Source organism: Crinia signifera, chromosome 3 (genome assembly GCF_055691185.1).
Source record: "Crinia signifera chromosome 3, ASM5569118v1, whole genome shotgun sequence".
NCBI lineage: Eukaryota > Metazoa > Chordata > Amphibia > Anura > Myobatrachidae > Crinia > Crinia signifera.
Window position 1 is genome coordinate 228,288,404 of NC_139219.1, and position 12,475 is coordinate 228,300,878.

Here is a 12,475-nt window from a genome sequence, read left to right on the forward strand (position 1 = left end):
AAACTTTTATTTTTCAGGGTGTCAGTGTGTTTTATTTAACTATTTTTTGTACTGTAGAACTACAAGTGCCAGCGGGCCCTTTAATGCCCTGCATGCTGGGACTTGTGGTTCTCCAAGTCCCAGCATGCGGGGTAGGCTTGCTGGGACTCATAGTTCTACAGTAGAAAACAGTAGTTTTTCTTCTATTTTTTACACTATCCATCAGCCCGATGCCCACCGCCCAGGGGCATCGGGGACAGCCCCGGACTTTCAGCATGGGCTGGTAAGTCCTGGAGGGGGGGGACCCCTTCATTGGGGGGGTCCCCACTTCCCCAGGACCCCTGCCCATGCTACGGGGATAATGCTTTGGCCGCGGGACCTTATATAATAAGTGTCCCCCGGCTGTGGCATTACCCTGCTGGCTGGTTGGGTCTGGTGCTGGTTCTTAAAATACGGGGGACCCCTAGTCATTTTGTCCCCCGTATTTTGGGAACCAGCGCCGGACCTTGAGCCTGGTGCTGGTTTCATTAAATCAAGGGGACCCCTATTTGTCGGGGACCCTGATTTTATGTCACCAGCACCGGCTCAATGAGCCCGGGGCTGGTTATGCTCTGGCGGGGGACCCCGCGCTGGTTTTTTTTATTTTAATTTGCGATTTCCTGCAAACGTGCGATTTTCAGACATGAAAATCGCACATTTTCAGGACTAAAGACATCGCACCAACTCGCACCTATTCGCACTATTTGGGCCGTTTTCCGCATCTCATTAAATATGCGAAAAACGGGCCAATCTTGCGATTTTAAAAAGTGCGAAGTGGTGCGATAAAAAAAATGTGCATTTATCTCAAACCATAGAATGTCACCCTCAGTGTCTGTCCGCAGTCTTATTATTCCTCCATTTCATTTTCTCCTTTCACTTATATACTTAAAAAAGTATAGAGGAGATGGGCTCCTACTGTATATTTGTCTTATGGCTATAACTAACTTCCAGTCCGAGTGAACCGCATATGCATTCCAAAGCAAAATATTTCTTAATAGGTGCGACACATACGCTATACTGACAGGAAGTATGTGTTTTCGTACAATGGAGGAAGCCGGAAGCAGCCGCACATTGATCCACATATCCCAAATCTACTCAAATGCATAATCCTCTTCACATTTAAAAGTGCACTGCACTTAGCAAGTACTTTCAAAGGATCAGCGCTACTCACAATCTTGTTTAAAAACAGACACAAGCGCTAAACAAATAGCACTATGCGGTCCATATGCGTTCCACCCGCAAGGTTTGTCTCCTCATTAAAAGGTTCTTATATTATTATTATTGCCTAATGCATGGTTAATTGAATGTGTACAGGTGGACAAGGTCCCTAATTACTAAGGGTATATATACCCCTACTACATGCCAAACAGAACTACCTTGAAAAAGCTGCTCCTAGCAGCGAAACACATCGGCACCAGACATCCAGCCTTTTTACTCCCCCAACGCTGCTGTTCCAGATAACACCTACAAAACACCTTGAGAACCACGAACCAGAGACGGGTACCCACCCTTTTCTTCGCCTCGCAATACCAACCAGGCATGGCACTACCCACGGGAGGAAAGCCACCTCTTTAAAATACCTGCCTCAGTGATAAAGTGGACAACCTATTGCTTCAGATATTCCAACAGTCGGGAGGAACGCCACCCCGAATACCAACTTGGAGGAAGCATTTTAAAGGGACACCACACCTAATACCATCAAGAAGCGAATTTCATTCTTTGCTCCCGAAACTGGACTGTGGACTCAAACTAAGGTGACGTTATTAATAACTAGACGCAGCTTTTCCAAATCTCTTTTTATTATTAGTTTTAAATCCATTTACTTTATTGCTTTATATGTATAAATAAATGTACATTTTAACCTTTTTCTGTCATCAATTTAGCGCAATCCATTTTTTGTACATCCATTGGCATGCCTTTGAAGGAAGTCACTGTGCAATTGGAGGGCACCCGTCCGTGTGGCCGGAGGGCAGCATTTACTTGGCTCACAAAGCAGCAAAATTCGCTGCTTTGCGAGGCAACCAGAATGACCTCTAAAGGTCAGGCCTCTTGTCCAGTGGCAATACAAGGTTTTGGCAAAAAAAAAAAAAAACAAGATTCCAATGGAGCGGGCTGACAGTTTTATACACACACTGTACATTTCACACGTGGATTATGCGCTGATTGGCTAAGAGAGGAGCATTACAGTGTCATACTCCTAGCTTGTAAAGAAACTCACATTACGAGAGGTGAGTTTTCCCACAGTAGCAATAGAATAAATATTGCATAGACTCGAATTTCAGATACAGGGCCAGATGCACTAAGCTTCAAAATGATAAAATGGAAAGTAATAAACAACCAGCCAATCAGCTCCTACCTGCCATGTCACAGACTGTGTTTGAAAAATGTCAGACAAGAGCTGATTGGTTGGTTGTTTATCACTCTCCTTGTTATCACTTTTTGAAGCTTAATGCATCTGGCTCACAATCTTAAGCCCCATGCACACTATAGAAGATCCCGGGGAGGACCTGGTGGGGGAGCCGGAATTGGCAAGTGCATACACACTTGCCAGGGGTGAGGGGGCATGGTGCAGCTGCAGCATGGTCGTCTTTAACAAGGACCTTCCATGCCTGTTCATGTAGGACAAGAGAGGGGGTCATTAACAATGCACAGGAGCACATGTCTTTAACGATATTGTGCATACACTCTAAACAAGATAATAAAATGGCCCTTATGAGCGATATCTTCTATTATCTCATCTAGTGTGTACGGGCTTTACCCTACAACTCACAGGCTATTATATATGTGTCAGAACAAGCTCATACTAGCATCAAGATGATGTGAGTACAAATGTGCACAACAACTAACCCTATTACTTTTCATCCTATAAATGACTGGTGTGAAAAACATTATTTTTATTTACAATATTTATCATTCAATATTTAACATACAAAATGGACCAAGCCCATAAGAAACTGCTAATCAAAATTCACATGCAAATCGGGGAAATATGTTATTTCAATTCAAAGCTTATAAAACATTGTGGGATATATATATATTCTCAGTGGGTTGGATCAGTAAATTTAAAGCAGCGCTAACATTTAGTGCAAAGCACGCCGTGATTTTCATTGGATGTATAAATGTCCAGCTCCACCCACCTAAGTAGTAGTGGCTTACAAAAACATGATGCTGAAAATATATCCCCTGCAGTGGTGTACTTCATCGTCCTGGGCAAAATAATTACCTTGCCATCTGGCTTCATAATGGATTTGCTTATAATTGAATTTTCATCATGGACAATCGGATGAACCGGTTTTTCACTGGTTACATTAATATAGATCTCAATCACCGTTTTTTTTATGTACTCCTTACTTTCACCCTGTGTATAGATGGAATTATAGTGTTATTTCAACATATTACAGTATGTTCAGTGTTTCAATGGAAAAAGTCCCAACATCCCAGCCCAGACTGACCGGTATAAAAAGTCTCCCCACAGCTGTGGCATTACGTTGCTGACTGGTTGGACCTGGTGCTGGTTGCCAAAATACGGGGGACCCCTACTCATTTTGTCCCCCATATTTTGGGAACCAGGACCAGCTCTTTGAGCCCGGGGCTGGTTACAGCCGTATGCCATTTTTTTAAATGTTTTTTTTTTTCTCAGAATACAAATCCGGCGGCAAACGTTGAAATACGAATCAGTAAATACGGCAGATTAGTAAATCTGCCCTATTTAAGAATCGTATTTCGGTAAAAATATAACTGATTGCGGTCGTATTCATTCATATTAAAAATATGAATACGACTAAGTCGTAGTCATATTCTTAGTAAATTTCCCCCATAAAGGTAAGAGGGCCCTGCTCGCAAACTTGCAAAATACATTTTGTATCTACTAACACATCCAATTAACCTACTCAATTCTATTTTTGATAAATAACTAAGACGAGCATCAACAAAAAAAATATGCTGAATGTTACATAAAGCATGGTTAGAAACTTTAGACATATTTACAGGGGAATTAAATAACATTACAAAGGGAGCTGTTCAGTAAACAAGAACTTACACTATTGTGCTTCCTTGTCAGATCTAAATTACAGTATGTCAATATGCTATTAAAATAAATCATACCCAAAGGCTAAGGGGAAGAACATACCAAGTACTGTGCTAAGCAACACAATAGACAGCTGTGTAAACAATAAAGATACTCACTGTGGTTCTGAGCAAGACAACATTAGCTTCTGCCAAACTGCACGCAACGCAGTGACACCAAACATCCATCTCTGGCTTCCAATAGAAAAGGAGTCTAAGAAACCCCAGAGAGAAAATGTAACCAAGAATGCATAGAACGCTGCGTCGCCTCTCTGTCCTAAATCCAAACAGCTCCTGCAATACGGGAACAGAAATATAGCTAAACAAATATGACAGATTTTAGAGGCTGCTACATTTACATAGACAAGTTAAGGGGGGATACATAGGTTAAGATTTGTGCCATCCTTTTGTGCTAAGTGATTTAGGGTAGGCAATTTCTCTTGAACTTCCTGGTATCTAGATCATACTTGCCGACTTTTAAAATAGCCTCTCCGGGACAGCCGAATCTCCTGGTCAGGGGGCGGGGACAGGGCTGATGACTCTAAGCCCCACCCCCAATACACGCAAACACCACAATTTGCGGGTCTGCGGGTAGGAGGCGGGGCTAAAATGACGTGAAATGATGCTATTTGCATCATCTTAGTCCCGCCCCTCCCACGGACCTGAGAATTTCACCATTTCTTTCCAACGGCTCTGGGGGGGGGGGAGCGGTGCTCTGGGGGGCATGCAGGAGACTTGCCCACCTTCCCAGGGGGCCAGGAGGGGGACCTGATTTTGGGAGCCTCCTGGCCATTCCGGGAGGGTAGGCAACCATGATCTATATCATCAGTACACACGTAATGTGTGTGCTAACTGATTTTAAATAGTAGATCGCTATTGGTGTTTCTGTGCACACATAACAATTTGAACTCACTTGCTAAGTGAGCTAGTTAGATTTTGACTGCATCACACAAGATCTGAGACAGTGACGTTCAGGACCGCACATCGCCACTGGTATGATGTGTACTCACAGAGCAATTTGTGGTTAATCTCTAAGTGATCTAGAAAGTTCGCTTTCAAAATAGGCTAAAATCGCAACCGGTGTATGTAAGGCTGTCAGAACATGGGGAATTTCACAACAGAATGAGGTTATCACATTTTAATCCACACAATAGAACTCATGCATTTAATTGTAATCCAAACCATATATTCATATAGAACTTAGCTACTAAAATGTAATCCTACGGATAAACATTATTAAAGATTAGTGTTTACCCTGTCCCATTTAGGTTCTGCCCAGTTCTGTTCTCAGTTATGGATTCCAGTACGGATGGTGTAATGGTTAGCATTAATGCCTCACAGCACTGAGGTTATGGGTTTGATTCCCACCATGGCCCTATCTGTACAGAGTTTGTATATTCTCCCTGTACTTGCATGGGTTTCCTCTGGGTACTCCGGTTTCCTCTCACAGCCCTAAAATATACTGTTAGGCTAATTGGCTCCCAACAAAATGAACCCTAGAATGTCTGTGTGTGCGTGTACATGTGATAGGGAATATAGATTGTAAGCTCCACTGGGGCAGGGACTGATGTGAATACTATACTCTGTAAAGCGCTGCGGAATATGTATGCGCTATATAAATAACTGGTAATGTTTGCTGAACTCATTGGGGCTAACATTTCAACTGAGACGGTACTCAGTAGACCTTCAAAACAACATGTGTTTCACACTACAATCATAATCACAAGATATAAAAGTTAGCTAATAAGGTAGCAGTCTAGTGTCCTGCACCACTAAGGGGCACCCATCATTAGCAGAAGCACACTAATAGCAGGTGGAGTACACTCTGGGTGTAATAAAACCTGATCACAGGACAAATTTGTTCTCAAGATGGGCAAAACCATGTGCACTGCAGGTGGGGCAAATGTAATGGTGTAGTGCGAAAATTATAACATCACCAGTGATAGACCTGTACCTAGTAGTAACAATAAGGATAGCAGTTTATTTACCACTGCCTGGGGCTGTTTAGGCCACTGAGAGTTTGGGACAGTTGCTGCTGGACCAGGCCCCATGCACCCCTCCATTGCTAACCATAGACCCTAGTGAAAGAAACATTTAATCCTTTGAGTGCCAAGTGAATTTGTCAAAAGTAAACAGATGTGAAAATTGCCAAGCAAACCTTTTTATTCATCATAATGATATGTAATGTCTACCTTGTATAGGAAAATCTTTTTCTACACAACATTTTTATTTGAGTTTATAAAACAAATGTGAGCAACACTGGCATTTTTATCGGATTTTTTGCTCATCTCCCACAGAGATGTTGACACTCAAAGGGTTAAGATGAAACCTGTAATTGGTCCTCCACTTAGCAGTGTAAATACATATTATGATCAATTGGTTATCACATTAATATTTATTTTAATCTAACATGTAGTAATTGCAATTTTGAGATAATAATTATTAAAAAAACAATAAAAAATGCACAATAAAAAATACACAATAAAAATGCACTCTAGTGTAAAGTGGAAGGACAATGGAAATTATACTTAGGTAAGTCCCGCTTGTTCCTAGTAGTACTCTCCTCCAATTAGTGTGCGTGATGTATCACGTTAGAGTCCTTAATAAACTGGCAGGGTGGGTTTCCATAAACCTGGCTGGATGGCTTATAAGGTGCTACCACTCGTAACAGAGTGGGGTATCAGCTCACAGTCCAGAAAGGCTCCTAGAATAAGCAGGTGGTGGTGTCCCAGATTCAGGTGTCCAGTTGGCTAATATAGACCGATTTGAAAGTCCAAAGTGAAAATTTGGTGGAGGAGAGTTGGTCCAAGTGGGGCTGTAAATAAGGTTATCCAGTGTCCAACAAAGGAGTGTAGCTTGGCCTGACGCTTTTCATCATCCTCAGACAACTTTATCAAATGCTGGCTTCTGGGGGCAGTGTCAGACAGCGTTATAGATAAAGTAGATGTGATGACCCGGTTTTCTAAGTGTGCTGAATATAGTGACTGCATCCTTGGATTAAGCTTCAGCAGCGTCAATTTCCTGACCATCCTGAGTAACCTGCTATCAAAATAGAATGCATTTTTTTCTGGGCAGGATCCTGATAGGAATTCATATCCCATTTCATTTTTAAGGATGGGTCACATTAATTTTATTTATCTAGTATTTTTTTTAACACTGCAATGTAATCTATTGTAAATGAATAATTAAAGAGAACATAGGCCCATTAATCAATATCAATGGTAAAAGTTTTATAGAGGATAAAGGAAAAGCAGAACTGTTAAATGAGTTCTCGTCAGTGTATACTAGAGGAGAGCAGACAGTGGAATGCACAGGTACCACAAATGGGCCGAACAAGCGAGATCTTAATATTGCTTTCAATGAGATAATATTGCAGCTCAGCAAAATCAAAACAAACAAATCACCAGGACTAGATGGGAATCATCCTAGGGTACTAATGGAATTAAGGGAGGAATTAGCGACCCCTCTGTATTACATTTTTGATAACTCTATTGGGGGGTTGAGTTAAAAGTCACACAGGAATATATAGAGTTTAAATTTTTTTATATCTGGACCCTCATATAGATCATTTCCTTATATATTTATAGATAGGAGAGGGTGTGCTACCATTGGACCATCGAAGACACAAATTTACAAGAAAGAAAAAGTATGTCGCTGGGTGATACACCTAGAGAGTAGATTTTATTAAAAAGTAACTTTTATTAGTTACATTTTTAAAAAGGTAGCGAAGTTTTTGACACACAGTATCACAAATATGAAACACAAAAGTGATTTAAAAAGGATAATATATCCCAACTCTGTGTTGTCCCCTTCTAATCTCCCAAAATGTCAGTATGGTGTTTTATTACGTCATAAATCCACTGTATACTGTATCAAAACAGACTTGTTTATAACTGATGTGGAAGTTGACTTAACTGTCCACCTGGCCGCCACGCTTCGGGCTCGCTGCGCTCGCCACACTATATAAAATCAACTCCATGTGTAGTTGGATAGTGGGGGTATGAAATCACCCATGGGTGACTATACAATTAAAAATCGGGTCTTTACAATGAAAAATCGCATCGTATGAATTGTATGCCACTATATTGCATGCGATGCGATGCAATACATTGAAAATAAACGGGCACCCAGATATTACACAAGTACCCTGCAAACTCTACTAACATCTGTTATCTGTTTTGCCGAAAATGAGTCTTCGTCTCACTGTAATATGACGCTGCATTTTTTACTTATTGTTTTCTCCCACATATTTACTATTCCTTGTCAATCCCTTGCGAATGAATTCGGAGTGCAAGTGTAATCGTATACAGGGCCATCTTAACAGCAGTGTGGGCCCCTGGGCAAAGCAATGCACTGGGGCCCTTACCCATTCTTCCCTCCTAGGGGTGGGGGGTGCTATCAGCAGCAGCTTTGATGTCCCACGGGTGGCAGCGGGTGCTCTATCTTCCATTCAACATGTAGGACCTGGAGCAGTAAATTCGGTACTTGTTTCCTAGCACGGCCACAACGATCTTGATCTGGGGCATCGCAGGTAAAAAAATTGTGTCGGTCGCATCGCATGCGGGCTAAAAAATTGCATGCGATGCGACCGACGCGATGCCCGCGATTTCCCATAGGGAACAATGTAAAATGACTCAATTTAACCAAATCAACATAGGGAACAATGTTAAATAGGCCAGACACCTGACCAGTGAAATGGCCCCCCAAAAATACTTAACGCCACCCCACGATCAACGTCAACCCGAAGCGTGGCGAGCGCAGCGAGCCCGCTAGGGGCGGCGGTACGCGTCCTCCGACCTTTTCAAACCCCCACTATCCACGTCGGCGTGGAGTTGAGAATAGATAGTGTGGCGAGCGCAGCGAGCCACCGAGCCCGAAGCGTGGCGAGCGGACGCGGATACCTTCACCGGTAAACGCGTCCCTTCGCGGGCTTCACAGGTATCCGCGTCCCCTCGCGGGGCTCGCTGCGCTCGCCACGCTTCGGGCTCGGTGGCTCGCTGCGCTCGCCACACTATCTATTCTCAACTCCACGCCGACGTGGATAGTGGGGGTATGAAAAGGTCGGAGGACGCGTACCGCCGCCCCTCGCGGGCTCGCTGCGCTCGCCGCGCTTCGGGTTGACGTTGATCGCGGGGTGGCGTTTACTATTTTTGGGGGGCCATTTCACTGGTCAGGGTTTTTTTTGGGGGTGTCTGGCCCATTTAACATTGTTCCCTATGTTGATTTGGTTAAATTGAGGCATTTTACATTGTTCCCTATGGGAAATCGCGGGCATCGCGTCGGTACCATCGCATGCTTTTTTGGACGCATACGATGCGACCGACGCGATTTTGACTTTTTCAATGCATTTCAATGGGAAATCGTGATTGTGGCCGTGCTAGGAAACAAGTACCGTAACTTCTGCTAATTACTCCTTTACTGCACAGGTGGTGGGAGGGAGAACACTAACGTGTGGAAGGGGGCACTGAGCTGAATGAAGGGTCCCTTGTAAATTACTTCCAGGGAGGTAGGGGGTGTTTTATACGCAGGGGAGGGTTGGATAATGGAGTGGGCTTAATATTCGTAATTTTCCGGTGGAAGGGCAGCTTGTATGACTGCAGATATCGCCATTATCTGGAAATAGATTTCTTAGCCTTCAATAGTATAAAAACCTAGAGTACCAACTTTCAGGAGGTGCTGGGAACTTGGGGATCAGAGATCAGGAGCCAGACCATTCCATTGACAAAAATAAAAAACTGTACACCAGACGTTTGGAGCAGGGACTGGCTGCTGGAAGGCTGCTATCTCTGGTTCTGGGCATGATAGAGACAAGCCTCTTGTGTCGGCAGAAAGGGAAGAGTCCCAGATTTTGGAATATATTCTCAGAAAACTCTATGTCAGAGAGAACCTGAGAAATATGACTGGGAATTGCAATTAACAGGTCGGATGTGGACTGCTGCTTTGAAGTTGGATATCTCCAGTTCCCCAGGGGACCCTCAGCTATCAGCATAGGGCCCTTATACACCTGGGGCCCCTGGGCAAGAGCCCAATAAGCCCATACGAAAAGACAGCCCTGAAATATCAATTGCTGCATGTGAACATTGTGGCAGTGGCACATACTGCATACAGTTTACAGATAATCGGTTAATAACATAAACATCGACATAGAGATGCATACCACTAGCCTCCATACGCTTTGCTGATGAGAAGGATTGAAGGAGTATGACGCCGGGTCCCGTGCAACACTTTATTATTTTTTTTACACAACGCAATGTACTCTAACTAGGACACACAGAGAAAATGTGATGATTAATTTGATATATGACACTTGTATATTGTATTTGACTGAGGGGGATATTCAATTATTGATAATTTTTCAGGTACTTGTTTCCTAGCACGGCACCCAGTTTCTGTACGTACGGTACGATACTGAAATCGCATCGCATGCCGCGTTATAGTGACATGCGATGCATGCAATGCGGTGCAATGCGATTTCAGTACCACTCCCGTTCCTGCTCACTGTCTCCCGCTCCCTGGCTCACTGTGAATACCTCCCCCTGTCGCATCCTCACAGAAATCCTTCTGAGGTGATTTTCTGAGAGGAGTGGAAGTGTATTTGTGAGCTGGTGATTTATTGTTGGAGAATTTTCATATTTTGTGAAATGGCTGCTTCGCTGAATGTGTTCTCATTGCCTCAGATGGAGGCAATGAGAACATGTCATCATCTACTACTGGTGGTGGCGAATTGCACCAATGGACACATTATGCACCTAAGTGTGAAGGAATGTGGCGGTGCCATGTCAAGGTTTGCCGCCAAAAGGTGAGCCTCAGAGCAGCACACTGGTTTCCAGGGTGCCGCTTACCCTTTCTCACCTTGGTGAGGTTCATATACTCATGGGATCAGGAGCTGACATCGATCGACTACTGTCAGCAACAGCTGGATATGTCCAAAAAAACCGCTGTATTATACAATAAGTGGATGCGGGAGGCTTGCTTGATGGACCTCATGGCGCAGCCACAGTGCCATATCGGTGGACCAGATCGCATAGTGGAGGTGGATAAAAGCTTATTCGTGAGCAATATAGGCTGGATGTTACCCAAGCAGTGGGTTTTTGGGGGAATATGCAGGGAAACATGGCAGTGTTTCCTGACGATGGTGGCCACCTGCGATGCCAGCACGTTAAAGATGGCTATCATTGTCAATGTAGAGCCTGGATCTACAATTTACACAGACTGCTGGAGGGCGTATAGCACTGATCAGCTTCAATTGGCAGGATATGAGCACGCCCAGGTTAACCACCACTACAATTTCATCAACCCATCAACAAGGGTCCATATTTAGAACATAGAAAAAATGTGGGGTGCATGCAAATGGCGCAATAAACGCCATCGGGGCACCGCAAGACACATGCTCCAATCGTACCTGGAGGAGTTTATGTGGCGAAAAACAATAACCCATTTAATTGTATCCTGCAAGACTTGATACTTCTCCCTAAGGACAACTAAATTATTTGTTCACTAACTGATTACATGTTCTTAATTAATCTTTACTGTTTTAAATGTATTCATCTTTACTGTTTTAAATGTATTCATTGTTCGTATTACCAGTTATTTTATGGTTTATGAGTTATTTAAGTAATTTATAGTTCTTAGTCAACACATGTCGTTATTACTGTGTCAGTTGCATGATTTTGCAGGGGGTGAATGCGTTCATAAAACACCACCACTATCAACACCACCCCGAAGCGTGGCGAGTGCAGCGTGCCCCACAAGGGGCGGTAGAACACGTCCTCCGACCTTTTCATACCCCCACTATCCACGTCGGCGTGGATTAGATTTTATATAGTGTGGCGAGCGCAGCGAGCCACCGAGCCCTGAAGCTTGATGAGCGCAGCTAGCCCCGCGAGGGGCAGAGGATCACTTTACATGTATTCCGCGTCCCCTCGCGGGGCTCGCTGCGCTCACCATGCTTCGGGCTCGGTGGCTCGCTGCACTCACCACACTATATAAAATATACTCCACGCCGACGTGGATAGTGGTGGTATGAAAAGGTCGGAGGACGCGATCCGCTGCACTCGCCACGCTTCGGGGTGGCGTGGATACTGGGGGTGATGCAAAACAATGCCAGAGGTGCTTACAATTATAAGCACCCTTCCCTTGTAATACTATGCACAAATCACATCTCATTGCATCACATGTCATAGTAAGCACCCATCACATCTCATGGCATGGGTGCTTGTACAATGAAATATCGCATTGCATCGAATTTGGTGCCATGCGATCCTATGCGATATTTCTTTGTATAAGCACTCCTGTGCACTTAATATGGACATCGCATTTTCCTACGCAGAATAGCCCACTAAGCTATTTGATTAGTTGGCGCCGTGCTAGGAAACAAGTACCGTTTTTCACC

The 12,475-nt window shown here is 43.7% G+C and overlaps 1 protein-coding gene across 1 annotated transcript in view; it reads right to left on the reverse strand.

The window, feature by feature from the left end:
• LOC146064271 (putative cation-transporting ATPase 13A4) overlaps nt 1-12,475 on the reverse strand; it is a 142,484-nt gene that overhangs the window by 108,138 nt on the left and 21,871 nt on the right. Inside the window, exons 2-3 of the mRNA XM_083177555.1 lie at nt 4,204-4,377; nt 3,242-3,376 (exon numbers count right to left, since the gene is read on the reverse strand). Coding sequence (XP_083033681.1) covers nt 3,242-3,376; nt 4,204-4,377 — 309 coding nt within the window. The remainder of the gene's footprint in view (nt 1-3,241; nt 3,377-4,203; nt 4,378-12,475) is intronic.